Source organism: Oncorhynchus keta, chromosome 24 (assembly GCF_023373465.1).
Source record: "Oncorhynchus keta strain PuntledgeMale-10-30-2019 chromosome 24, Oket_V2, whole genome shotgun sequence".
NCBI lineage: Eukaryota > Metazoa > Chordata > Actinopteri > Salmoniformes > Salmonidae > Oncorhynchus > Oncorhynchus keta.
In genome coordinates, this window is record NC_068444.1 from 48,445,374 (window position 1) to 48,473,340 (window position 27,967).

The 27,967-nt window shown below is 48.3% G+C and overlaps 1 protein-coding gene across 1 annotated transcript in view; it reads left to right on the forward strand.

The window, feature by feature from the left end:
• The window catches only part of LOC118357663 (helicase SRCAP-like), a 29,580-nt gene extending 1,706 nt beyond the window's left edge, over positions 1-27,874 (forward strand). Inside the window, exons 2-32 of the mRNA XM_035735007.2 lie at positions 238-312; positions 454-3,578; positions 5,577-5,831; positions 5,993-6,178; positions 6,351-6,690; positions 8,499-8,683; positions 8,847-8,925; positions 9,051-9,140; positions 9,336-9,512; positions 9,746-9,942; positions 11,406-11,583; positions 11,693-11,829; positions 12,227-12,396; positions 12,697-12,889; positions 13,106-13,242; positions 13,510-13,696; positions 13,803-14,130; positions 14,371-14,592; positions 14,765-14,929; positions 15,105-15,254; positions 15,384-15,890; positions 15,973-16,115; positions 17,380-17,690; positions 17,901-18,103; positions 20,038-20,207; positions 20,453-20,649; positions 20,781-20,895; positions 20,990-21,115; positions 21,422-21,604; positions 21,703-21,786; positions 21,920-27,874. Of these exons, the coding sequence (XP_035590900.1) occupies positions 708-3,578; positions 5,577-5,831; positions 5,993-6,178; positions 6,351-6,690; positions 8,499-8,683; positions 8,847-8,925; positions 9,051-9,140; positions 9,336-9,512; positions 9,746-9,942; positions 11,406-11,583; positions 11,693-11,829; positions 12,227-12,396; positions 12,697-12,889; positions 13,106-13,242; positions 13,510-13,696; positions 13,803-14,130; positions 14,371-14,592; positions 14,765-14,929; positions 15,105-15,254; positions 15,384-15,890; positions 15,973-16,115; positions 17,380-17,690; positions 17,901-18,103; positions 20,038-20,207; positions 20,453-20,649; positions 20,781-20,895; positions 20,990-21,115; positions 21,422-21,604; positions 21,703-21,786; positions 21,920-26,332 (12,699 nt within the window). The 5' untranslated portion in view covers positions 238-312; positions 454-707 and the 3' untranslated portion in view covers positions 26,333-27,874. The remainder of the gene's footprint in view (positions 1-237; positions 313-453; positions 3,579-5,576; positions 5,832-5,992; positions 6,179-6,350; positions 6,691-8,498; positions 8,684-8,846; positions 8,926-9,050; positions 9,141-9,335; positions 9,513-9,745; positions 9,943-11,405; positions 11,584-11,692; positions 11,830-12,226; positions 12,397-12,696; positions 12,890-13,105; positions 13,243-13,509; positions 13,697-13,802; positions 14,131-14,370; positions 14,593-14,764; positions 14,930-15,104; positions 15,255-15,383; positions 15,891-15,972; positions 16,116-17,379; positions 17,691-17,900; positions 18,104-20,037; positions 20,208-20,452; positions 20,650-20,780; positions 20,896-20,989; positions 21,116-21,421; positions 21,605-21,702; positions 21,787-21,919) is intronic.
• Positions 27,875-27,967: the final 93 nt, after the last annotated feature.

The following is a 27,967-nucleotide window of genomic DNA, read 5'->3' on the forward strand; positions in this document are numbered from 1 at the left end:
TTTGATTCATGAATAGTGTACAGTGTAACAATGTTGCCACCCACATTCATTGGGCAGTATTGTGCAGTTTTGGAACTCTTCAGATTAAGGGGAAAGGGGATGCCTAGCCAGTTGCACACATGGACCAGAGTAGAACAATCATCTGTGGTTCTATGATTCTATGGAATTGAAAATTGTATTATAGTCCAGAGAACAGTGGCATTGATAATTTTACTTACCGATTGTCTCTTTATTCAGAATATGTGGACAGGACCTTAATCAGCATCCTGGAAGTGGAAAGCACGGAAGCGCTGTGTCCCACACCACAGACAGGTGATACGTTCTTCCTTAACCAGAGACATTGACTAGTTAGACAAATTGTTCTTTGCTGGATACTTATTGAAATATTTGTCTATAAATGCATGTACTGTACTTCTATCCGTCAACTGAACTACATCCTCTCACTGCTTCCAGGTGCAGTGTGTAGCCGGAGCAGCACAGAGGGAGGAAGCTCTGGGGAGGAGGAGGTGCAGCAGCGCACCCCTCCGGCTGTGGATGTGCTGGGTGACAACCCCCAGGCTGCGCAAAATGTGGCCGCTGCGCCTCTCCCACCACTGGATAACGCGACCACGTCACACCCTGAAAGACACGGACGTGTCAGTGAAAATAACACACCCACAGAGACTCACCCCAACGACAACACTAAGGACAGCCTTGAAAGAGGGGCAATGTCAGATAGTGGTGGTGGAGGAAGATTGGGCCCGTTGCACCCCAAGGACCCTAGTCTCTCTACGAAGTCCCATTCAGACAGGCTCTCTGACACACAGACAGACGGAACAAGCCAATATTCGCATTATGTGTCACAAACTGATAACAGCAGCCACACAGACAGACAAAGGAGTGCTGCTGGACCAGGCCAGGCTTTGCATCAGAGAGTTGCAGGTGGACTGGTGGTCATCAGTGGGACAGAAAAGGGCCAGCCTCTCCCAGAGAAATTGGAATATAAACAAGAGACTGGAATCGAGGAACTTGGCAGAGAACACCCAGCTAGAAACCTTCCCTCTAAATCCTGCTCAACAGTGTCCCTACTTCCCCTCAGCCCAAATAAAGATACAGTCCCAGACCACAACGAAGACCGAGGGATGGAGCAGTCTCAAACAACCCTGTCGACTCAGGCAAATCAGGCCAGCCACATACCTCTGTCTGAAGTCAAAGAGCAAGCAGGCATTCTGCAAAATTCTGAACAGCCTATCCCCCCAGTGCTCATCACTGACAACAGTAAGAAGAAACAAACAGACCTCTCCACAGAACCTAAAATCACGCAGAACTCGAATTACGGCCAAGAAGAGATACAGGGAGCTAATGCGGTGGATCAGGGACCACAAGAATCTGAGAGATCTACAGAACCGTCTGAGAGTAGACAAGTCAAACTTGGGAGTTCACAAACGCTACTCCCAGACCCACCAACTGACATATCCGGGACCCCACAGTCAAGAGAAACATACTCTGGTCTTGTCCCCTACACGCCCCCTGGCAGTGGTAATTCCACCCCAGACTACACAACTGACAGACAGGAGAGTGAGAGCGATATCCAGACAAATCCCCCTCTCCCAACAGAAGAACGGATTGAGACTAACAGGGCAAAGGAGGCTGAAATGGCGAAGCACTCACCCAACTTTACAATCCAGTCACAAAGCTCTTTTCTACAGGAGACAACAGCAGCAACCCCTCCTATCTACCACCTCCCCAGTACAGAAATAGACTTAATGCAGACAGAACAATCTATTGAAGTTCAGATGTCTAATCCTGACCACAAAACCAGGATGGAGACTCCACTGGTCTCTGAGCTCGTGCTGTCAGCTGATGCTCAAGGAGCTGTGTTTCATGGAGGAGAGACCAGCCTGGAGTTGCCTGAGGAGGTGCAGGTGGATCAGTGTGTCCTCCTGGAAGAACATCTTGTCAGTGGTGATACTGCTGTTATTGAATTAACCTCTGAATATTCTGACAGAGAACCAAAGTCGTTTATTGAAGGGACCCATTTGGATATCGAAATGGACCCACTGGCTGCAGGAGAATTTGAGATTTATAGCTTTGTGGAGGAAGAGATTGCGATAGAAGTTGTTGGAGAGAGACCATCCCTCTCCCCAAACTACGAAGTAAACTTATTCACCCCACTCATGGAACACTCTGAGAATTGTACAGCCAGTGAGGAACGAGAAATATGCCTGCTATCTCACCCTCAAGCGAGTAATGACAATGATCAAGTTATCCAGCATCGAAATGACTTTACCCCTCGTCTTTCCACACAAGATGTAGAGATGACTGATGAAGGGCAGAATTTTGAGCCCGAAAACACAACTACTGAAATTGACAATACTGTGTTGGAAGATTCAAGTGAGGTTTGTGTAGTCCAAACTGTCCCAGTATCAGATACTCCAGATGGACAGACGGACACCTTTACACAAGCTGCATTCCCTTGTCTGGAGACCAGCACAGCTGTCTCAGACAATAGAGGGGTGAGCATTTCCCCAGCCACTTGTCTGAGTGACACACAAACGCTGCCAGGGGAAACGGAAGTGAGAGCAATGGCCAGTACATCTTCTCTTGTCTCCCCAATGGATGAATTAACAGAGGGGGTTGTTGTACAGTCAAACAGTCAACACAGTATTGAGGTCCTCTCGTCCCCAATTACCATACACTTGCCAGAGGGTAGAAAGCAGAATTGTCCTCTAAAAAAGGTACATGTAGCCACCTTACAAAATACTACAGAACCCAAGTCCTGTGTTTCTTCTCGTGAAGGGACCAAATATCCACAGCCCTGTCCAACACTGACAGAAACCCCAGTGGAGACCCAGCAGGATGTTTATCGTACCGTTAATGTGACAGCAACCGAGGCCAACCCAGAGGCTTCCCGGTCCACACTCTCTTCTGGCATCATCGACCCAAAACTCCTCCTACTAAAGCGTGGGGACACCCCTCTCCTCAAACATCCTCCCTCCTTATTGTTGGGGGTATCTAGGCAGCAGAGCAGCAGCCTGGTGCAGGCTAGCACTAGCAGCTTCAGCTGTGGCTCAGACACAGCACCTGTATTAGAGTGCCTTCCAAAAGCTGTGTCAGTCGCTGTGCCTATGCCTGTAAGCAGTCATAGAGACCAGACAGAGTCCTCTGTCAAGAGAGAACCCACAGCAGCACCTCCTGCTATTCCTGCTACAAACACCCCAACCCAGTCCCGTATGACCCCTCCATCTACTCCCACACCATGCACATCTGACAAAGAGGCCTTAACTCTAATCAAAACATCCACGGGCAAAGCAGTGACTGTGTCTCAAACCCTAAACCCTCCGAATATCATCAATGCGTCTTCCAAGCCCCTCTCTGCCCCCAAGTTGCCCTCAACATCAGGCAATGTGACGAGGAGTAAACTCTCCAGTGATGGGAGCCAGTCCGGACCACCGCCTGTCATCCGGCCATGGCTAGCCGGTGTGAAGGGCCCAGGGCTCAGCCCCACGGAGGAGAGCAGTGATGAGGAGGCTGACCTGGCAGTGGAGGCCCAGGCTAGCCGCAGGAGCATGGTCAACCCCAGCCCAGCAGTGAGCAAGGTATGCCCCAAAATGGCTTTCTGTGTAGCTTAGCAGTTTTCTTCAGATGTGCTGCCAAATCAGTGATTATATGTATCAACAGAGACCATTCTTTTAGCAGGAAAGATGGGCTAATGTTTGCTCTGACAGTTTTCTTAAGCAGCATACAATAAACATTTTGCTACTGTGTGAATAGTTGTTTATTATGCTTATAATGAAGGCGTAATGTGTTTAAATGCAATTCTGTGATATTCAATTCAGCAAAAACTGAAATGGAGATATATAAATCAAATTTAGATTTTATTTGTCATGTGCCGAATACAACAGGTGGTATATCTAGCCTTACCATGAAATGCTTACTTACAAGTCCTTAACCAGCAATGCAGTTTTAAGTAAAATAAATACATAAACCAACACAATAAAATAACAATAACGAGGCTACATACAGGGGGTACCGGTACTGAGTCAATGTGCGGGGTACAGGTTAGTCGAGGTAATATGTACAGTATCAGCCAAAAGTTTGGACACACCTACTCATTCATGGTTTTTGCTTTATTTGAACTTTTTTTAAAATCCTAACTAAGAAATAACACACATGGAATCATGTAGTAACCCAAAAAGTGTTAAACAAATCAAAATATTTTACATTCTTCAAAGTAGCCACCCTTTGCCTTGATGACAGCTTTGCACACTTTCGGTGTTCCAAAAGGTGTGCCCTAACTTTTGACTGGTACTGTACATGTAGGTAGGGTTAAAGTGACTTTGCATAGATAATAAGCAGCGAGTAGCAGTGAGTAGCAGCAACGTAAAAAAAAGAGATGGTCAATGCAAATAGTCCGGGTAGCCATTTGAAGAACTTTTCAGCAGTGTCATGGCTTGTGGGTAGAAGCTGTTAAGGAGCCTTTTGGACCTAGTACCGGTACTGCTTGCTGTGCAGTAGCAGAGAGAACATAAACTCCCTTTTCAGTTTTGAAGACTTTGGAGCTTGATGGCTATGGTTAATTAAATGTAGAAAAATGTAGCTGGCTGTGTCGGTGCTGCAATATCCACTATATATACAAAAGTATGTGGACACCCCTTCAAATGAGTGGATTCGGCTATTTCAGCCACACCATAATATTAAGCACACTGCCATGCAATCCATAGACAAACATTGGCCTTACTGAAGAGCTCAATGACTTTCAATGTGGCACATCATAGGATCCCACCTTTCCAACAAGTCAGTTCTTCAAATTCTGCCCGGCTGAGCTGCGAAGTGGTAGGCCATACAAGTTGACAGAACGGGGCCGCTGAGTGCTGAAATTCTGTCCTCGGTTGCTCTGGAAGCAACGTCACACACTGTTTGTCGGGAGCTTCATGAAATGGGTTTCCATGGCCGAGCAGCCTCACACAAGCCTAGGATCACCATGTGCAATGCCAAGCGTAAGCTGGAGTGGTGTAAAGTTCACCACCATTGGGCTCTGGAGCGTGGAAATGTGTTCTCTGGAGTGATGAATCATGCTTCACCATCTGGCAGCCCGACAGACATATCTGGGTTTGGCGGATGCCAGGAAAACGCTTTCAGCATGTTTTCACTGTTTTCCAATTATAGCATTTCATTCTCAGTTCTCAAGATTGTTTCTCCATTTGTTTCATGCAGTGATCTTTCATATGCAGTGTTCTGCTTTAGTGATTAAGTTGGGTGTCAGACGCTCCGATAGATCACACTTGCAGGATGCTCGCTGATCACTGAATGATTACATGAGATAGCAGGTTGTGTACACTGCAAAGTGTGTATAAGTGTAGGCTACAGAATAGTAAACTTTTTTGTTTGTTTTGTTTTCAATGCAGCATGTGATTTCTTGAAGTATAGCCTACGGTATCAAAGAGAATTGTTGATAGCTTGATATACAACATGTTTGAGACAGATTTAGCTGTGATATCTATGCATGTTTGTTCCTACTGGAACAGAGGCAATCTTGTTATGGTCCTGCTCAAAAGTCCTCATTTCCTTCTCGCTGCCTTTCCCTCCGTTTCCAGGTACGCCAGTGGATAGCAGACAGGGTCACGCAAAGTTTGTCACCCGCCTCCTCATCTACTTCATACCCCTCTCCCGGCCGATCATCCTTCATTGACTGGACTCCCAGCACTACTCCCCTCATTCTCCGAGGTGCCCAGGGCAGGTTCCTCTCTCCGCCCTCTATTGGCCCAGGAGGCTCCTCCCCATCGGACCCTGTCACTCCCCATCGACCCCGCATGGAGCGTCACGCAGACATGGCTGAACTAGCCAAACACGTGAGTCAGTGTTCTGATTTGGACCAGGTCTCCTGCTCATCCTTCTGACCTTTGTTCCAAATTGTCAACTGTGAATAGTTTTTCACTTAATAAACTGTCTTGACTGGAACAATCTGAGTTGCTTTATTTCTATAATTCCGGATGTGAACTATGTGTTGTAGGAGGCGGAGATAGAGGGCAGGACCGTAGCGTTGAAGAGGGAAGGCTTTTGCTCTATGAAGCGACTGACCCGCTTGACGGAGCCGGTTCGGCTCAAGGTTCACTGGGACTACCTGTGTGAGGAGATGCAGTGGCTCTCGGCCGACTTTGCCCAGGAGAGGAGGTGGAAGAGAGGGGTCGCCAGGAAGGTAAGAAACCCTCTTATATAACTTTTATTTTACACCACTTGGCATCCCTCCAAAGTGGCATCCATATTGTAGAGAGATTGGTATTACCTATTGTTTGCTTAACCACTGCCATGATTTCAGGTTAGGTCCAACAAGTTCAAAATAACTCAATTAGATATGCATGTTTCTCCAGGTGGTGCGGATGGTGATGCGACATCACGAGGAGCTGCGGCAGAAGGAGGAGAAGGCCAAGAGGGACGAGCACGCCAAAATCAGACGAGTCGCCTCCAACATAGCCAAGGAGGTCCGGGCCTTCTGGAGCAGTGTTGAGAAGGTGGTGCAGTACAAGCAACAGTCCCGGTTAGAGGAGAAGAGGAAGAAGGCTCTGGACCTCCAGCTGGACTTCATCGTGGGCCAGACCGAGAAATACTCTGACCTCCTCAGTCAGGCACTGGAAACGGCACCGGCTGGGAACAGTGAACCTGCACCCTCACCACCCAAAAAATCTCTTCCTCTTGTTGTGGATGAAGATGGTGAGAACTGTTTCTTTGCTAATTGTTTCTTGAGTATCCAGATTGCCACCATTCAGGCTCTCTAGTTATACCAGTGGAGGCTGCCGAGGGGAGGATGGCTCATAATAATGGCTGGAATGGAGTGAATGGAATGGTATCAAACGCATGAAAACCATGTGTTTGATACCATTCAACAAACTCAATTCCAGACATTATTATGAGCTGTCTTCCCCTCTTCAGCCTCCACTGGTATAACTTGAGAACCACGAATAATTTACAAAATAAGGAGGTTGTTGTAGCCACTGCTCTTACTTCAGCTGATGTACTCTGTATTGTGCATCCTGGTGCAAAAAGGCCACGTTGGTGATGGATGTGTTGCTTTGAGACTTTGTGAAAAGCACTATTTTAAACCTCCATTTATTTTTATTTTTTTAAATCTGTCAATTTTAAGTTAGAAATATATTTGTTTTGCATTGGATGCGTCTCAATCTACCGCACATGACGGTTGCCTCCGTTTTGCTCTACGACCCCCACAAGAGTCTTGGGCCTCGTCTGAAGTCGGTACAGCCGATCTGCCAACTTCTGTCTAGCGTCTGAACAGTTTGGGCTACACACTAATATGACCCTACTGTAGAAAGAGGAGACTCATGAACACGTACAGTGCATTCAGAAAGTATTCAGACCCCTTGAATTGTCCACGTTTTTTTTGTTACGTCTCAGCCTTATTCTAAAATTGATCCATCTACACACAATACCACATAATTACAAAGCAAAAACAGGTTTTTAGACATTTTTGCAAAAGTATAAAAAAACAGACCTTCAAAACCCTTTACTCAGTACTTTGTTGAAGCTTTTTTAGCAGCAATTACAGCCTTGAGTCTTCTTGGGTATGACGCTACAAGCTTGGCACACCTGTATTTGGGGAGTTTCTCCTTTCTTCTCTGCAGATCCTCTCAAGCTCTGTCAGGCAATGATCCAAAATACACAATCAAGTCAATGTTAAAAAGCAACAAATTTGAAGTTTTGGTCCAGACCTAATCCCAATTGAGATGTTGTGGCAGGACTTGAAACGAGCAGATCATGCTCAGACTCCCAAATGTTGCTAAGTGAAAGCAATTCTGCATGGAAGAGTGGTCCAAAATTCCTCCACAGCGACATGAGAGGCTGATCAACAACTACAGAAAGCGTTTGGTTGGAGTCATTGCAGCTAAAGGTGTCACTACCAGTTATTGAGTATAAGGGGGCAATTACTTTTTCACGCGGGCATATGGTGTTGCATAACATTGTTTATTAAATACATTAAATAAGTATGTAATTGTTGTGTTATTTGTTCACTCTGGTTGCCCTTTATCTAATATTAGGTTTTGGTTGAAGATCTGATAACATTCAGTATTTAAAAAAAATATGCAAAAGTAGAGCCAATTCTAAAAGGGGCAAATACTTTTTCACAGCACTGTAGCTCAGTAGAACCCACCCCGGTTTAGACCGGGCTTAGACTCTTATGGGTTAAAGTGCAAAACTGATTCTCAGTGTAATTCCGTTATGGTGGAATTGCCCAAGGCAAAAGGACCGTCGTCTCCTGCCTTCAATTTCGGACCAGAAACGATGCAATTGTTGCATCTCTGAAGTGCAGTGACATTCCAGTCATCAGATGTGATTTAGTAGTTAGCATAATGGAAGCGAAGCTTTGCCAGAGATTGGAGACTGTTCAATGCTTTTCAAATAAGCATGATGCAGTGTCCTGCACAGTTTCTAGCCCAGGTGCCTTAACAGACTGGCCAATTGGAGACCAGGTTTAACGTTCCTCTCTTCCTTCGTTCCGTCTGCAGACCGAGACTTTGAGCCTCCGTGTGGTGGTGAGGAGGAGGAGGATGATGAGGAGACCATCGAAGTGGAGGAGGAACAGGATGGCAATGACCCTGAGACCCAGAGGAGGGAGATTGAGCTGCTAAGACAGGAGGGGACCATGTCCCTGGCAGAGCTGCTCAGCACCCTCAAACGGCCCCTTTCACAGGTGGGTACCATTGACACAGGAGACTGGGCAGAGCCCCTCACTCAAACACATGCGTACTGCATTCCATGGCCTTCCTTTGTATAAGCTGGTGCACATTAACCTAATTGTTCATACTTTTGTAAATGTTGTTATTTGGTGGAGATTGACTTTGTTCCTTCCACAGGGCTCGGAAGAAGAGTGCTCAGACAATTCGTCCACAACAGTGGACGAAGACGCAGAGTTCACAGCCAACGAAGAGGATGGTAAGTGAGGCCTTGTTATCCAATTGCAGTGAATGCTATGTGCATGTAAAGTAGCTCACTTGTGTCAATATGTTGACTTGGTTGTGAGTATTGTGTAATTATTTGTCCCTGTCTGTGGTTCTCAGCTGAAGATGAGGAGGACACCATCGCAGCCCAAGAGGTGGTGGAGGGGGAAGCAGATCACGCGGGCGAGCTGGATGACTTGGCCAAAGAAGGTAACCTCCCACACTGCTAAAATAGTATAACAGCTGTATCTGCTGCACAGATGTTGAGTCCAATGTGCTGTCTAGTTGTTTTTAAGCTATTGTCATTACAAGCTCCACGAGTCACTTTTCTACTCCTATCTGTTGCCATGACGTCCATTATTCAAGACCATTCTAAACTTCATTTTCTTCCAATTCCCCTCCAAGGTGACATGACTGTGGAGGAGCTGCTGGAGAAGTACAAAGGAGCGTATGCCTCTGATTTCGAGGAGCCCTCGGCATCCGCCTCTCCTGCCAGCTCCGATGAGTCTGAAAATTCTGTAGACGAGCAAGAGGAGAGCGAGGAAGACAAAAGTGACGTGGAAAGCAACATCACCACCTCAGGTACTGCCCACTGTAACAAAACAGAATCTTTGCTCTCTAACCGAGTGAAAACTGTACGAAGCTTCACACTGAGCTTTCAGATTGAATTGATACTGTAGATGGACCTACAAATCAAAAACCTACTTTTCCCAGGGCCTTTTACCTTATGGATTTGACTGTCAGGCTAGTGCATTTGTCCTGATTTTATACCATGCTCACTGCATTACCCCTCTTCTCACCTAATCACTCACCAGATAATGAGGACAGTGGTGAGGAAGAGGTAATTGACAATGATGAAGATGAGTGCGACGAGGGGATGGAAATCCTGCTGAAGGAGGGTGACCACAGTCCCCCTCTCCCAACCGGCCCGCGGCCCAAGAAGGAGATCAGCCACATTGCTGCTACTGCAGAGAGCCTGCAACCCAAAGGCTACACCCTAGCCACAACCAAGGTGGGTAACCCATCTGGCCCTACAACACTGGCCAGATGATCAAACAAGGATCCTTTGCTATTAGTTTGTAGTTGACTTAAGGGAAAGGTTAATATTGTTCCATTCATTCCGTTCCAGCCATTACAATAAGCCTGTCCTCCAATAGCAAAATACACTACATGACCAAAAGTATGTGGACATCTGCTTGTCGAACATCTCATTCCAAAATCATGGGTGTTAATATGGAGTTGGTTCCATATTTAAAAAAAATGTGCACATTGATAAAATATTCTAAACATAAACACCTTATTTATATAAGTATTCAGATCCTTTTCTATGACACTCAAAATTGAGCTCAGGTGCATCCTGTTTCTATTGATCATCCTTGAGATGTTTCCACAACATGGTTGGTAAATTCAATTGATTGGACATGACTTGGAAAGGCACACACCTGTCTATGTAAGGTCCCACAGATGACAGTGTGTGTCAGAGCAAAAACCAAGCCATGAGGTCGAAGGAATTTTCTGTAGAGCTCTGAGACAGGATTGGGTCATGGCACAGATCTGGGGATGGGTCCCAAAACATTTGTGCAGCATTGACGGTCCCCAAAGAGCACAGTGGCCTCCATCAGTCTTAAATGGAAGACTCTTGAAACTACCAATACTCTTCCTAGAGCTGGCTGCCCAGCCAAACTGAGCAATCAGGGGAGAAGGGCCTTGGTCAGGGAGGTGTTCGATGGTCTCTCTGACAGAGCTCCAGAGTTCCTCTGTGGAGATGGGAGAACCCTCCCACCAGACGGAAGCCACTCCACAGTAAAAGGCACATGACAGCCTGCTTGGAGTTTGCCAAAAGGCACCTAAAGGACTCTCAGACCATGAGAAACAAGATTCTCTGGTCAGATGAAACCAAGATGAAACTCTTTGGCCTTAATGCCAAGCATCATGTTTGGAGGAAAGCTGGCACCATCCCTACGGTGAAGCATGGTGTGTGGCAGCATCATGCTGTGAGGATGTTTTTCAGCGGGAGGGACTGGGAGACTAGTCAGGATCGAGGGGAAATATGAACGGAGCGAAGTACAGAGTGATCCTTGATGAAAACCTGCTCCAGAGTGCTCAGGACCTCAGACTGGGGTGAAGGTTCACCTTCCAACAGGACAACGACCCTAAGCATTTAGCCAAAACAACATAAGAGTGGCTTCGGGACAAGTCTCTGAATATCCTTGAGTGGCCAAGCCAGAGCCTGGACTTGAACCCGATCTAACATCTCTGGAGAGACCTGAAAATAGGCTGTGCAGATATGCTCCCCATCCAACCTGACAGAGCTTTGAGAGGATCTGCAGAGAAGAATGTAGAGTCAAACCCAAGTACTGAGTAAAGGATCTGAATACTTATGTAAATGGGTATTAAAGTTTTTTTTTTAAAATATACTTTTGCTAACCTTTCTAAAAACCTGTTTTTGCTTTATTGTTTGTTCTTCGTCAATAGGTTAAGACTCCCATTCCGTTCTTGCTTGTGGGCCAGCTGCGTGAGTACCAGCACATCGGCCTGGACTGGCTGGTCACCATGTACGAGAAGAAGCTCAACGGCATCCTGGCTGACGAGATGGGCCTGGGGAAGACCATCCAGACGATCGCCTTGCTAGCTCACCTCGCCTGTGAGAAGGGTAAGACATTGAGTCATTCATACACTAACATTTCAACGTTTTACCAGGACAATAGAAGAGATGTACACAACCTAGATATATCGGATGCTAAATCAAGTTGGTTGTTCAGGTAACTGGGGGCCCCATCTTATTATCGTGCCAACCAGTGTGATGCTGAATTGGGAGATGGAGCTGAAGCGCTGGTGTCCTGGATTCAAAATCCTCACTTATTACGGCAGTCAGAAGGAGAGGAAACTCAAGAGACAGGTAAACAATCACCAAATCCCCTCGTAAATGGATACAAATCGTCACTGGCACCTACTAACTCGGTCCTATCGCTCCTCATGATGACCCCTCTCCAGCGCACTCTGTTCTGGGCAGTCCTCTCCATCTTGTTTCACCCTTTGCCGATTTTCTAATTGTCTGCCTTAAGCTCCTGCCTCCAGGTATTTCTTTGGCAACCTCTTATCCTTTTCCCTTGCGAGTTCCAAAATAATCATCACTGGCGCTGCCTCATCTCCTTTCTGGTGCTCCGTGTCTCATTCCAACTGAACAAAAAGTCAGCCTTGCATACTGAAGTGGATAAAAGCCCTGGCCCACTTGAAGTGGATCAATTCAAGTGCCAGATCCTTTCGATAAGCTAATAAAAACCTATTTTTTTCAGGGTTGGACCAAGCCCAACGCCTTCCATGTGTGCATCACCTCCTACAAGCTGGTGCTGCAGGACCACCAGGCCTTCCGTCGCAAGTCCTGGCGCTACCTCATCCTGGATGAGGCCCAGAACATCAAGAACTTCAAGTCCCAGCGCTGGCAGAGCCTGCTCAATTTCAACAGGTCCGCACAAAGGGAGGAGGGAGGAGATGGTTGTAGATGCCCAGTATAACTGTTGCCATTGAACATCATAATCCTAATTTATGAATGAATAAATAATAATAATAACACAAAGGATTCTTCTAGCGTTTTCTAAAAACCTTCAGACAAGTGCTTCCATTTCTCTGCATTGTTCCTTTACTAATATCAGTCAAAATTATGACAACAAAAGTTGAAAGTTCTTCGTCCAGTATAATACAATAATCTTTAGTCACAACCTCTGGTCATTATAACGTCTTCTATGGGTTTTTTTCCTGGCCCCAGTCAGAGGCGCCTGCTCTTGACGGGAACCCCACTGCAGAACAGCCTGATGGAGCTGTGGTCCCTGATGCACTTCCTCATGCCCCACGTCTTCCAGTCTCACCGGGAGTTTAAGGAGTGGTTCTCCAACCCACTCACCGGCATGATCGAGGGCAGCCAGGAGTACAATGAGGGCCTGGTCAAGAGGTTACATAAGGTAAGAACTCAGGCTGCCGTAGATGGAGGAACAGGCAGGTGGTCAAGGGGGGTGGATTGGTCTGAATATTTAGGAGGGTCCAGATTATCTGTTAAATAAGAATGTACAATTTATCACCATGAACTGTTTTAGATGTTTGTGCTCATTTGAGATGTTTTGAAATCTATTCTGTTCCCTAACCCGACATATCACCACTTTTTTGTTTTCCCCTTCCAGGTGCTCAGGCCGTTTCTGTTGAGGAGACTCAAGGTGGATGTGGAGAAGCAGATGCCTAAAAAATATGAGCATGTGGTGCGCTGCCGTCTGTCCAAGAGACAGCGCTTCCTCTACGATGACTTCATGGCACAGGCCTCGTAAGTATCTATAGACAAGGGTGTTACTGGAAGCAAATTAGTGCATTGCAGGAGGCCTCATTGGTTTGAAAATCTGCCAGTAATTAGCTAATGAACTGTGCAGTCCTATTTCTAACATTTCCCAGATTGTTTTTACATCTATGATGTTGTACTTTAAACAGCTACTGTTGCTTAGATCATCTACAAGTTAGCATTGTATAGGAATTCCCCTTTTCTTTTTCGTCATCTCACTGTATTTCTCTCCCTTTCTATCTCTCTCTCTCTTAGCACCCGGGAAACGCTGGCCAGCGGTCACTTCATGTCTGTGATCAACATCTTGATGCAGCTCCGTAAAGTGTGTAACCACCCCAACCTGTTTGACCCGCGGCCCATCCACTCCCCCTTCATCACCAAGCCCATCGTCTTCCACACGGCCTCCCTGGTTCAGAGAGCCCTGGAGAGCTCCCCATTTAAGGTTAGTGTGTGTGTATGCACGTATAAACATTTTAGATACATATAAAATGCATTTTATATGTATCTAAACCTCCATAACCGAACCCCTCCACTCCTCTGTCCCTCAGCGCGGTGACCTGTCTTTGTTTGACCTGGTGGGTCTAGAGGGCAGCGTGTCCAGGTACAAGGCCGACGTGTTTCTGCCCCGACGGAAGGTCAGCCGCCAGCTGATCCATGAGGTCATGGAGTCCCCCGACCCTCCTCCCCGCCCCAAACCTGTCCGTATGAAGGTCAACAGGATGTTCCAGCCCTTACCTAAGGCTGATGGTTGCACAGTGCTGGTGGTGAACAACCCTCGGCTCACCTGCCCGGTCACCCCTGCTGCTCAGGCCCCACGGCCCCGTCTCATCCAGGATGTGACCCCAACCCTCACCCCTTCACCTCTAGTCCAACAAGGTTAGTACTAAATAGCATGGATTTAGGAGTAAATAATACATGAATAGTTGCTGATTTGACATTGGAAAGATCAACACGATCCAAGTGTTTTTTTCCCCCCGTTTTTTTTCTTTTACGGTCCGATTTTAACATGAATTCTGTTGTGGAAACTTCTACACAGCCAGACACACTATTGTATTCTACACAACCCGGATCTAAAGTAATCCTGTCTTCTCTTCCCTTGTTTCCACGAACCCTCAGCGGTGTATTCAGTGGCACCCACTGCCCCTTCACGCCCGCCTGTGCACCCCAGCGGCCCCTGTGCGTTGGGAACTGTCGTGAGGTCTGGCTCCCCAATGCCAGTCTTGGCTGTGCGCTCGCCCACCGCCTCCTGCAACCCCGCCAGCCATTCCACCCCTACTTCCAGCAACGTCATGACTCAACGGGTTCTGCTCAGCCCTGACATGCAGGCCCGACTTCCCTGTGAGTTACTTGCCATTCTCTCAAACACTATCGGGCAACCAATGTGTGTGAACAGTGCATAAGAACAAACTGAAAATGCGCTGGATTACCTTTTTAAAAAAAAAGTGTATTCCTACTGGTGAAATTACCCTCGTCAGCATTTCTTTAATGACTCTCTCTTTCTCCATCTCAGCTGGGGAGGTAGTGAGTATTGCCCACCTGGCCTCGTTGGCTGGGCGTCCTGTGTCGTCGTGCCAGGGCAGTAAGCCTGTTACCTTCCAGCTGCAGGGCAACAAGCTCACCCTGTCTGGAACCCAGCTCCACCAGGTCCCTGTGGCCCCTCCACGCCCAGTACAAGGTCCACTCAGATCCTAACAGTAACTAAAGTATCATATGAATGGCCCATGTAATAAAACTCTTATGTGTTGATATAGGCAGCCATCTTGGTGTTCTATTCAATTTAGTGGTACAGTGTCTATCCTATACTGCGCTGACAGGAGTGTCTAAATGGGTTCTAACAGTGGGCTCCGCAGGTAACTTCATGCATCTGGTGACCAGCGGAGGGCAGCACCACCTCATCAGCCAGCCAGCCCAGGTAGCAGTGTTCAGTTCAGCCAACACCCATGCTGCCACCCCCTCTCCCGCACCCTCGGAAATCCAGCTGCCTCTCAACGCTTCTCAAGGTACAGCAGCGTCCCCCTTCAAGACTACGGTCACTGATCTGATCTTCTCTGGTTAGCCGTCTTTTACCCTGGACTTGTTTTTTAAGCGGTTCATGGATGGTCATGTTCTTACTCGTCTTTCCTCTCCAGTGCCCTCCTCCGTGGTGACCAGCTCTGGGATCGTGAAGATCGTGGTACGCCAGTCAAGTAAGGAAGGAGGAGGTGTACCCACCCTGGCAGTGCCCCCTTCTCCACGCGTAGCCCCCCAGGCATCACCCTCCATACACCACCATACCAATACCAACATTGCTCTGAGATCCCCCCTTGCACATTGCCACCCCGGACCCGCCACAGCTCAATACACCCTGGCCCCCCCTAGAACCCCTACGTCGGTCACAATTAGAACCTCTACCCCAGCCCCTCCTCGTATCCCTGCCCCTCCTCGAATCCCTATCCCAGCCCCTCCTCGAACCCCTACTCCTGCCCCCCTTCAGAACCCTACCCCAGCCCCTTCTCGAATCCCTATCCCAGCCCCTCCTCAAACCCCTACTCCTGCCCCCCTTCAGAACCCTACCCCAGCCCCCAGTCAGCCTGAGCCCCCTTGCCCAGTGCTGAAAGTAGTAAAGGGGCCAGCAGAAACCAGCACAGAACAGAAAGGTGAGTTGATGAATGCTAGTCATTTGAAAACTGTTTCTGTATTTACAATCCCTGTATTGAACAAGTCACTTCTCCTCTCTAGCTCGTCTGAATTCTTTGTCAACACCTGAGGAGAGCAGCGACACTAAATCAGCCGTTCCTAAATCAGGGTCCCATGTTGGTGGATTTGTCCCCCCTCGACCTCGGGCACAACCTCGCCCACATCCTCGCTCCCCCTTCTACATGGTACTTCCACTACATCCGCTTTTTTCTTTTACTAATCTCCCCCCCCCTTGCTACATGTTTAAATCACCATGTAGGTAGTAATGAGGTTGTCATATTTTCTAGCATATCCCACAGTAGTACCTTCTTGAGTTATGTCAGTCATCAGTCCACAGCATCATTCTTAACCTGACTCCTGTCATGTTCCTTTAAAGAGACTTCATAAGTTTTTTGTATATTTTTTTGACAATGCTGTGCCGATCTGATCCCGCCTCCCACTTTAACCTTGCAACCTCATTGGACATCCATCCACCTGCCAATCAACATTGGGCGAGTTAGTTTTGCATGGCCTGGTGCTGGCACTGGGCCATGTAAAACGAACTCGCCCAATGTCCCTCAAAGTTTGGTTGTGGCTAATTCCTTGTTGTACAGACTAGTATGGCAAGAAAGCAATTGTGAGGATGTAATTGTATACTTATGGAAAAGTTATAGCTTACTTATGTTTGCATCAAATGTCCTTCTCCTTGAAAGCTGTGTAATAATTTATATATTGCATTTGCGTACGTATGATTGCTGAAAATCAACTGCAGTGTTGGATTGTTACATATCATGGAATGAATACCTGTCTGCATGTTTATAAGGACAGATGGCATGGAATTATTTGATTTGGATGGATGGTTGTAAAACAGAAAGGTACTTTATTTATTTTTTGAAGTAGGTGAAATGTGCAGTATACATTTCTCGAGAGTTGTGTTTGTGTCTGTGATTCCCGCAATATATTCCAAAATTCAAACAAAATATACAGGCGGCAGCATTTAGGAGACACATGGTGTTTCTGATTAGTTTGACAATTGTTTTGTAATGTATTTGTTTGGCTACATTACCATCAATAGCGCACATCATTTTCTGCTTGGTTTCCAGATAAATGTAGCCTATTGAAAGAGAATGATGCAAGGATGTGATTGAAGTGTTTTTGCTGTGATCAAAATAACTAATGTTAAGTGCATGTAACAAGGCAATCCCACTCATTTCAGTGCGCTCACTCACTACATGAACGAGCGTGTCTCTCATGCACTAAATTATGCCAAGTAAAAATATGATTCTGTGCCTTTTGCCGCTGGGAGAGAACTGCAGATGGTTTATTATTCATGTATGAGCCATACATTGACGCGTTGAGTCCAAAACGGGAGGTTAAAAAAAAGAACAAGGTTGTTTTCAGTCCTTTGCAGCTCCTCTTTAATTGTTTCTGTCTTATCAACTGACAAACTGTTCCTTTCCTCCCTGTCAGTCATGGCTGGCAGACAGCCGCAAGAAGCAGCGAGACAGCCGCCTGGCCCAAATCATCCGGATCAATGACCTGCACTGCAGCGCCAAGCCCGTGTACGGCCATGAGGTGCTGGACTTCCTCACCTTCCTCCCGGGCTCCTGCCCTGCTCCGGCCCCCAGGGCCCTGGGTCAGTGGGGCCGCTCGGGCCACACCGCCTGCTTGTTCGCCCAGTCCCACAGCACCGTGGACTACTGGGACCAAAGCCGTGCCCTGAGGGAGGCCATCCACACCACTGAGGACAGACTGCAGCTGCTCAAAGATGTGATAGAAAGGTAACAAACTGACTGCTGCTTTCCATTGTCTGGAATCACGAGACAGTCTAGATTTTTGTTCTAGCCCTTCACTAACACCTGTTTAAAAAACAAAAAAAAACAAATCACCAAGCCCTTCATTAGTTAAATCCAGTGTGTCTGTTTTCAAACACTTTCTGTTTATCTTTCTTGTGATGCCTACCTGATTTTTTTTTTTTCCTATTCCTCCAGGTTTACGTTTGTGATCCCACCGGTGGAGGCTCCGACCATCACCATGCACAGCTGCCACCCCCCTCCATCTCTGAGCCACAAGCAGGCCATGTTCACCTCGCTGCTCTCCTCCCAGGTGGCCCCGCTCACACGAAGTCTGCACCGCATCCAGTGCAACATGAGGACCCACTTCCCTGACCTGAGGCTGATCCAGTACGACTGCGGTGAGGCCACACTCCTCAGACATCACACTTGTTTGTTCTATAGGACTTAACACCCTAGAGTCGATCGACACACCAGTGCGTCAATCTAAAAAAATAGAAGAGTTAAAAAATGAACACTCTATGGAAAGGGGAGACTCTCACGAACACTAGGGTGGTCTCAAGCGCAAGGGTACATGTCTGAAGTCGGTGCCGTTGATGTGCCAACTTGTTTGGACGCATCCGAACCGTTTGGTTTACAAACTAATGTGATCCCACTATGATCTATGACCCCCCACAATTGTCACGGGACTTTTTTTAAAGTAACCGTTACAGGTTTTTAAAAAATCAATGGCAGTGTGGAGGTAGTTTTGTTCCTACCCTAAAGTGGTTCAAAATGTCTAGATATCAGACAGACACTTCAAAACCTTATTCCTTATGACATTTTTTTGACTGTCTTTTTTTGACATTTAAGAATGTGTTTTATTAAATAATTGTTTTCTATTTTTTTGTGGATACCTGAAGGGGTCTTAAAAGTCTAAATCAAATGGCTAAATGATCCATCTTAAAACAATTCCATATGTCAGCTTAGAACAATATTTGGGGCCGGTACATCCTATGTAAACACAAACTCACTTTCTTGACAACAAACATGGAGAACTTTGACGAAAGGCTATCAGAACAAGCTCACAAATAAAAATGTCTTTATGATACCTCGTGTAGGGATTTCCAAGACAGGAAAACGAGTTTGAACTTCTGGAAAGAGATTGGGAGATAATGGGGATAGAATGCAGACCGTGGGGTAGAAAGACGCTGGATTGGCGCACATTCAACAAATCTGATCTAACAAAGTTGATATTTCTTAGGTCTGTCATGGTGATTTTGATGTATAGAACAAGCCCACAATGTGGTTACTAAAATCCGATTTGGATATACACTGGAAAACATAAGTGTGAAGTTTTGGTCCCATGTTTCATGAGCTGAAAAGAAGAGAAAAAAATCCCTGAAATTTTCCACACGCACAAAAAGCTTATTTCTCAATTTTGTGCACAGATGTGTTTATATCCCTGTGAGTGAGCTTTTCTCCTTTGCCAAGATAATCCATCCACCTGGCAGGTGTGGCATATCAAGAAGCTAATTAAACAGCATGATCATTACACAGGTGTGCCTTGTGCTGTGGACAATAAAAGGCCACTTGTTTGTCACACAACACATTGCCACAGATGTCTAATGTTTTTGGGAAGCGTGCAATTGGCACACTGACTGCAGGAATATCCACCAGAGCTGTAACCACACCAGCCCAGGACCTCCACATCTGTCTTTTTCACCTGTGGGATTGTCTGAGGGGGGCCTATGGCCTATGTCCTCCCAGGCCCACCCATGGCTGCACCTCTGCCCAGTCATGTAAAATCCATAGATTAGGACCTAATGACTGATTTTCCTTAATGAACTGTAACTCTGTTAAAATCTTTGAAATTGTTGCTTTTTATATTTTTGTTCAGTATGTTTGACTTTTTGCTGCATAACATTTAGAAGTTGTTAGAACTGAATAACTACGAGTGGTGCGGTGCAGACCAATTTATTGGATGCGTATGACAGCTTGCTGAAAGGTCGCAAGATAAATGAATGCTCTGACTTCTGCGGGGGCCGTATTGCAGCAAATGCGGTCCGGCCATTGCAGACATTGGATTGACCATGCAGAGTCTTTTTGGCTGTGTGTTTGCACACACCATGACACGAAAAGCCACTGTGTTAACTAGAAGTGTTGTTACTTCAATGATGGGACACAGTCTCTCTGGGTTCACTGGGTCCGGCTCAGGTTCTGTGTCTCTGGGTTCAGTTCTCCAGAGCAGCGTGTCTTTCAGTTGAAGACATTGAGGCATTTGTCTGAGGGGGAAAAAAAGTGTTTTTAACTCAATACAGCCTTTGGACAATAACACTGTGGTGTGTGTGTGCAGGTAAGCTGCAGACGCTCCACACTCTGCTGCGACGGCTGAAGGAGGGCCAACACCGCGTGCTCATCTTCACCCAGATGACCCGCATGCTGGACGTGCTGGAGCAGTTCCTTGGCTACCATGGGCACATCTACCTTCGCCTGGACGGCAGCACCCGTGTCGAGCAGAGACAGGTGAGTGGCGCTGTGACTCCTGAGCTCTGGGATTCTGTTGTTGTGTTGGTCTTCAGCAAACTCAGTCACTAGGAGTCAATTCCATTCCCGAAGGAATTTTCCACCTATTTGGTTTCTTGAGTTGAATGGAATTGACCTGTAGTTCAACACTGTGCTGAAACTGCTAACGGATGCTGACTGTCGGTTGAAAACCAAAAACGTTTGTTTTCTCCTGTGTCCATCATACATCTTTCTCTCCCTCTCAGTCCTTGATGGATCGCTTCAACGCTGACCGCCGCATCTTCTGCTTCATCCTGTCCACGCGTAGCGGCGGCGTGGGGGTGAACCTCACAGGCGCCGACACGGTGGTGTTCTACGACAGTGACTGGAATCCCACCATGGACGCCCAGGCCCAGGACCGCTGCCACCGCATCGGACAGACCCGCGACGTCCACATCTACAGGTGCCCAGTTGAAACCCTCCCCTGAAAGTCTCCAGAAACGGCATGAGCTGTCCGCGTACTTCGACTCCGAAGGTATGACAATGTGTGTTTGAACGTCTGGTGTGACTATTCTCCCCCCCACCCCCTTCCAGGCTGATCAGTGAGCGCACGGTGGAGGAGAACATCCTGAAGAAGGCCAACCAGAAGAGGATGCTGGGAGACATGGCGATCGAAGGAGGCAACTTCACCACTGCTTTCTTCAGACAGGTACGTCTCCACTGACACTAGTCTTTGACGTCGTCCATTTGCTCTGACTTGAGGGCAGTTCAAAAACGAACTACGCTCCTCTCTCTCCTCTCAGCAAACCATCAGGGAACTATTTGAAGTGACGGAGGGGGAGAAGAAGGAGATGATCGTGGAGCTCTCTGTGCCCCAGCCTGAGGAAGAGGAGACTGTCAACAAACAGAGCACCACCATCCTGGAGCAGGTCAGTCACAACCAACACACTGGCAATAACAGGATGTATAGGAGGTTTACTGGTGTGTTCAGAGCAGGTGTCTCTCAGACCATAGACGCCTGTTTATACCACAACATACAGCAGCAGGAGTCTGGAAGAGACCCAGAGACTAGCACCTGAGTGTTTGGATCAGCACGGACTCCATATGAACAAGATTTGAAAATACAATGAATAAACTTGATTATTAGAGATCAAATGATTGTGTTATTTAAGTCAGCAAACATCTTACTCCAGGTGGCACTGTTCCCATAAACTATTTTTCTCTCTCTGCCACAGGCCCTGTGTCGTGCCGAGGATGAGGAGGACATAGTGGCCGCCTCCCAAGCCAAAGCAGAGCAGGTAGCTGAACTGGCAGAGTTCAACGAGGCCATCCCATTGGACGAGGCTGGTGAAGGGAGGGACCCAGAAGAAGAGGAGCTCTCCAAGGCCGAGCAGGAGATAGCGGCTCTTGTGGAGCAGGTGATTGTTGCTCAATATCCCTGTTTTTGGCCTATCCCATCTGTTATTTGACGATGTGGAGCAAATCTGACGGCCTGTCTTTTTCCCCCACGTCTCAGCTAACTCCTATAGAACGCTATGCTATGAACTTCCTAGAGGATTCACTGGAGGATGTGTGCAAGGAGGAATTAAAGCAAGCCGAGGTAAGTTTGCTATTTCTCAGTGCATTTAAGAGAGCTTGACATGTGTCCATGTTTAATTGGTTCACCCTATTACAGACCTGAGTTAAAATAAAAATCACTAGCGACTGCCCATCTCTCTGCTCTGTGTTTACAGGAGCAGGTGGAGGCTGCCAGGAAGGGGCTGGACCAGGCAAAGGAGGAGGGCCTGAAGCTGCAAGCAGGCTCCTCAGACAACGACGACGAGGACTTCTCATCACAGCCAGTAGAGGAGCCCTCCACTCCCAGGTCGGGCCGCCGCCCACGCAAACACAAAGAGAAAGGCGCCCCCTCCACCAGGACCAGCGGCAGGCTCAGAGGGACCACGGCCTCCCCAGAGCCCGACACCCCAACCCCCACCCCCAGAGAAGTGCCTGAAAGACTCCGCTCTGCTCTGAGAGGACGAGGGGGGACCAAAGACACCACCACCCCGGCTCACACAGAGCACCCAAGAGTCCACACCACCTCATCAAGGCTCCAGGAATCTGCCAAACCTGCAGCGACAACCACGGCCTCTCCTCGAGACTCCAGTCTCATATCCGGGGCGGCAGCGCCACTTCTCCGGACCCAGTCCCACTCCAGTTCAGTGCCTTCCACTGCCACCAGTCCTCTAGCTGGGAAACCACTGACACAACCAAGGGAGTCGGACACTGAGTCACCCAGAAGGGAGCAGGGAGAGTGTGTCGTCTCGGATTCCATGTGTCCGGTGGACCACCAGTCATACTCTGCCCAGGCCAGGGATTATGACAGCAGGGACCAGAAGTCCCTGTCTCCCCCCTTGGTGTGCTCTCTCTCCCGGTCGCCACGCAAGCGCCAGTCAGCCGACGGGGAGGTCCTGCTAGGCCTCCCGGAACATTCTCCGTCGGCCAAGGTCCTGCGGAAGCTCCCTGGTCGCCTGGTGACAGTGGTGGAGGACAAGGAGCCCAGGAAGAGGAGGAGAGGCAGCGGAACGGGAGGAGGCTCATCAGAGGAGACGGAGCACGCAGAGTCGGGCCGAGGCTCAGATGTGCCAAGCGGAGACGCTACATCCCAGGCCCCTGACAAAACCAACCAGTCCCCCAAAGAGAAAGATGAAGGGACGGCCTCAAAATACTCCTCAAAGATCACCAACCTCCCAGAGGATCTTTTAAGACACACCCATCCTGCCAGAAACTACCCTCCTTATTCCCCACCCCACCACTCCCCTGACATGCCGGTGCTGAGGAACCTGCCGGTGCGGCGGCGGCTTGAGAGTGAGTCTCGCGTGGCGGCCCAGTTAGGAGAGCAGGGTCTGGGCCGAGGGAGAGGAGGGAACTACCACAGGAAAATGGACACTCAGCCAGGAAATGAAGGCACCGCGTCCTCGGGCACTAATGTTGCTAACTCGACCCCGCCGTTGAAACGAAAGAGGGGCCGACCCCCCAAGACTCCCCTCAGGGTGGTGGAACCCCAGCCAGAGCATCTATCCCCTCCCCACCCTAACTTACCAAGTGAGGAGGGGAGCCCCCCCTTCTCCGCAAAACGCAAGAGAGGTCGTCCCCGCAAAAACTTTGGGTGCAAAAATGCCGTGGGTGCAGGAAAGATCTCAAACGCCCCCACTGCCAGCACCACCAGCCAAGCTAGTTCCCTGTCTGACACTGCTGCTGCAGACACAGAGCCTCTAGCCCAGTCTGCCCCCACTAAGCCTCAAACTGTGGCCACCTCTGCTGTCTGCACCAGCCAAGCCTCTCCGTCTACCAAAGCTGAGGACTCCACCGCAACATTAAAAGCAGACACTAAGACTGAGTTCCCTACCACAACCCCAACTGCTATCCTTGCGACAAGCCCAGCTCAAGTCCTTACCATAACTGCTATTCCTGCGCCAAGCCGAACTCAAGTTCCCACCTCAATTCAAATCTCTGTCTCCACCTCAAACTCAACCTCTGTTCCTGCCTCAAGCTCACCCACAGTTTCCACCCCAAGCTCACACACAGTATCCACATCGAGGATGACCTTTGGTCATGCCTCAAGGTCAACCTCTGGTCCCATCCGAATTCCAACCGCAGTCCTCACTTCAACACTGGCCCAATTCCTCACTTCAAGACCTAGAGTCACCACTTCACCACCAGTCTCCACTTCTCCATCAATCTCCACAACAACTGCCACACAAATCTTCACCCCTACCCCCAACAAGATTTCCACTCCTCCCCTTGCCCAAATCACTATCCCTACTCCAGCTCTAGCCCAAATCCCAAAAATTGCCACATCAGCCTCTACTCCAACCAGCACCCCCACACCAACATTCACACATGTGAAACCAACCCTTACTCCGGTCCCTACCACAGTTGTCACAACTAATCTACCAACACTTAGTAAACCCACCACAACCTCAATTGCAAATCTAACCACAATTTCCACACCAGCCCCACCCAGAATTGTCACCACCGTTACACCAGCCCCAACCACAGACGCCGCAGCAGCAGCAGCTCCTGCCACAACCTCCATACCAACTTCTACCAAAATCACCACCACAACCCCCACACCAGGCCCTACGCCAACCATCACGTCAACTGCTACACCAGACCCTACCACAACGGTCACAAATGTCAAACCAACCCACACACCAGTCCCTACCATGATCAACACAACCTCTGTTCCAATTCCCAACACTATCCCCACAGCAGCCCCAACCAGAATTGTCACCACCGTTACAGCAGCTCCTGCCACAACCTCCATAACAACTTCTACCAAAATCACCCCCACATCAACTGCTACACCAGATCCTACCACAACTGTCAAACCAACCCACACACCAGTCCCTACCACGATCACCACAACCTCTGTTCCAATTCTCAACACCATCCCCACAGCAACCACAACTAGAACTGTCACCACTGTTACTGCAGCCACTACCACAACACCAAACCCCACCCCTTCCCAAGTACCCATCACCACCAAAATCCACACCCAGATATCCACTCCAAGTTCAACACAAGTACCCCCCCGAGCCCAAATTCCTGTTACGTCCAGCATCTCCACTGCTGTGGCTGTCACCGAGAACCAGGCTTTGGAGCCTGCTCCAGTGGTGACTGCCCATAACAGAGACCCCGAGAAGATAACAGACATGGAGGTAGAAGAGGATGGAGAAGAGGAGATTAGTGACTCTCATCCGAAAAAGAGGAAAGTGGAGAATTCTGAAGCCAAAGACACTGTCCCAGAGGCCCCAGTGGCTCCTCGGACAGAAGAAACTGATAAACAGAAGGTAGAGGAGAGCGTCGGCGATGACAGAGCCACCAGCAAGAAGAGGCCTCTCAGTCGCCAGAGCAGTCAAGAGTCTGTGCGCTCCTCCTCTCCTTCCTCTGTGTGTTCCACATCCACTCCCACACGGTCAGCCCAACACAAGAAGGGTGCAGAGAAGAGGGCACCTGCCAAGAAGATGCGAGGGGAGGTTTCCTCTGACCCAGAGAAGGGGGAGGGAAGGGCAGAGAAAGATTTCACCAATGATACTCAGAGGAAGCAGTCCAGGTCCTCCTCTTCAGACTCTGACACCTCTGAAACCAGGAAGGAGCGCCTCCTCACCCGCTCAGCCCAGAGCCGACAGGAGACCGAGGGGGATGGAAGACCCACCAGGAGCTCTGAACGTGTGGGCAGGAAAGTGTCCAACAACACCGGTACTGATGAGTCTGGCAGCCAGACATCCTCTGTGAGAGTCACCCGGAAATCTTCTGTTCCCCAGCCCACCCCAGAGAGAAAACCCCAGTCCAACAGTGTGCCCTCTAGCCAGCCAGAGGTCCTAGGGAAGAGGTGTTCAGCCCTGAACGCTGCAGCCAAACTCCTTGCCATGCGAGGCAGGATCGACACCCCTGGCAGCAGGAAAGACCCTGCGGCTAAGACCAGTGGGCAGAACGCCACTTCTCCTGCTTCATCTGACAAGAACCAGAAGTCCAAATCTAAAAGTGCACCTGCCACTCCGCCAACCAACTGCAACAACAAAGTAGGAAGCAGCAAGACAACCCCAACCCAGTCAAGCCGCACCGCTGCACGTTCCACCCGCCAGTGCCCTGGTCCCCTCGTCCCGGCCTTGGAGACGAACAGCAAGAGGGGGAGCAAAAAGGAGGAGAAGGAAAAGAAGAAGCCCTCTGAGGGAAAGGAGGAGGGTGAGCGGGAGACGCGCTTGTCCAGGGGCCACAGTGCATGCAGCAGCATGAGTAGCGATGGTGGTGGAGGGAGCAGCAGGAGCCAGAGCAGCAGTAGCCTCAGCTCCCAGAGCACCGGGCCCAGGCGCAACCACTCACGAGCACCCTCCTCCGGCAGTGAACGTGAACGCAGCACCGAGAGGGGCAGGAGGCGCAGCCACAGGAAGGAAGGAGAGGGCCGTGGGAGGGAGACCCGGAAGGAAAGAAAGGAGAGGCACGCCCAGAAGCGGGAGAGGCTTTCCCAGGAAGGGAACGCCGGCTCGGGAGAGGGCACCCCGGACAGGGTGCTGCGCAGCGTGGCGGCTATGGCAGCGGCTCAGGCCCGCACACCAGCCGCTAACACCCGCTCCTCCTCCGCCCAACACAACAAGACTTGATGGGAGGACTAGAGATGAGGAGTGAGGGATTCTGACTGGAAGCATAGAGGGGTAGGTTGTAACAGAGGAGAAATGACCTCTAAAGTTGCTGCTTTGTCTACACTGACAGACCAGAGCAGAACAATGAGTGTTGTGCAGGTCAGTGACCTCTCTCCCTCTTGGGCCCCTCTCCCCCCCAACCCACATTAAAGCTGGTCTCCTCTCCAGTTCAGCCATCATCAACTGGGGGAAAGGCTCAGGGATGCCAGACTGTGTGCAAAGAGAAAGGTGGCACCATGGTAGTGCCATTCCAGAGGTGAGGTGTTGCTAGTCCTGAAGGTGTCACTTCATGCTGAGACAGTGACTTGACTGCGGGGACTTTGTTGCGAGTGAGTAAATTGTTAGTTCACACTATGTACTGTAAAACATTTAAAAAGACTGGAATACTAAGAGATGTATGTGTCCGAGAGAGATTTAAATTGTGCCCTATGTACAGAGTTTATTCGCTGCCAGGGTTATTGATTCAAAATAAGCTTGTGAGTGACAGTTATATCGTAAGATGAAGGTTTTAGACAGTTGGGTTCTGGACATATTGTCAACTGTTCTGTTTCCAGTCAGTTGATAAGTGATGGATATTTTATGGTTTCTTCCAGGGAAATGGGAAGAGAGCAGATCTGTAAATGTGATCTTTGCTGCACTATGCTGGAGTTGGTCTTTGCTTGGGCCTCCCTATCTTGTGATTTTCTGCCCACCTTTTTAAATCCAGCCTGCATTTTTTTATTTGCACATCAGACATGTTGTCCTCAGCATAATTTGAGTGCATCGTTGTGTAGTATTTTTATTACATCAATTTCAATCAAAATACTACTATGTTCCTGGTACCTCACACAATGCATCTTTCAAGCTCTAAATATGTCTGTCTTTCTTGAGCTTCTGCATCTTGAAGATAGTACTTATTTTGCTTACTGGCAATGCAGAAACAGGAGCAGAACTTTGATTTAATTCTCCTCACCTTTCCAAAGTGAGTCAGACATTATGGTCAACGTCATGAAGTTGATCTAAAAGGGGATTGAATCCATGTGAATAAAATGAGTGCCTGTTAGGCCGAGCAGGTGGACGGAGATCCCAGTTTGCCTTGTCAAGTACCTGACGTTGGGGTGTCGTCATTAGTACAAAAAAATATTTAAAAAATCCACCTTCTGTAAATCACAAGTAAAGCACCCTTATGCATCAGTGCTATCAAATTCTATATCATTTTTTACTATTGTTATTTCTTCATTGCACCTCTCATGTAAGTACTTGGACAAAACATGTGAATAAAACACTGGTACAGTTCCAGGTGGCTCTATATATTGTCAATTTACTTTGAGGACTTGCATTTGGAAAAGCTATTTTTGGGCAGGGTGCTGTTTTGAGTGAATGGGTGGGTGGAATATGGTAATGGTCTTATTTTGTTATCTTGATGTCTTTCATTTGTTACATTCCTCTGTTCCCTTGTAATTCCACATCGTTTTACTTGAAAGATTAATAGACAATGAGTTGAATAAAAAGACCAAAAATGTATTGGGTGTTTGGATGTCTTACTAATTTATGGAAAACAGCATCTGCTAAATGACTAAAGTGGAAATGTTTGTGCACAGTGCTTGTATTATACAT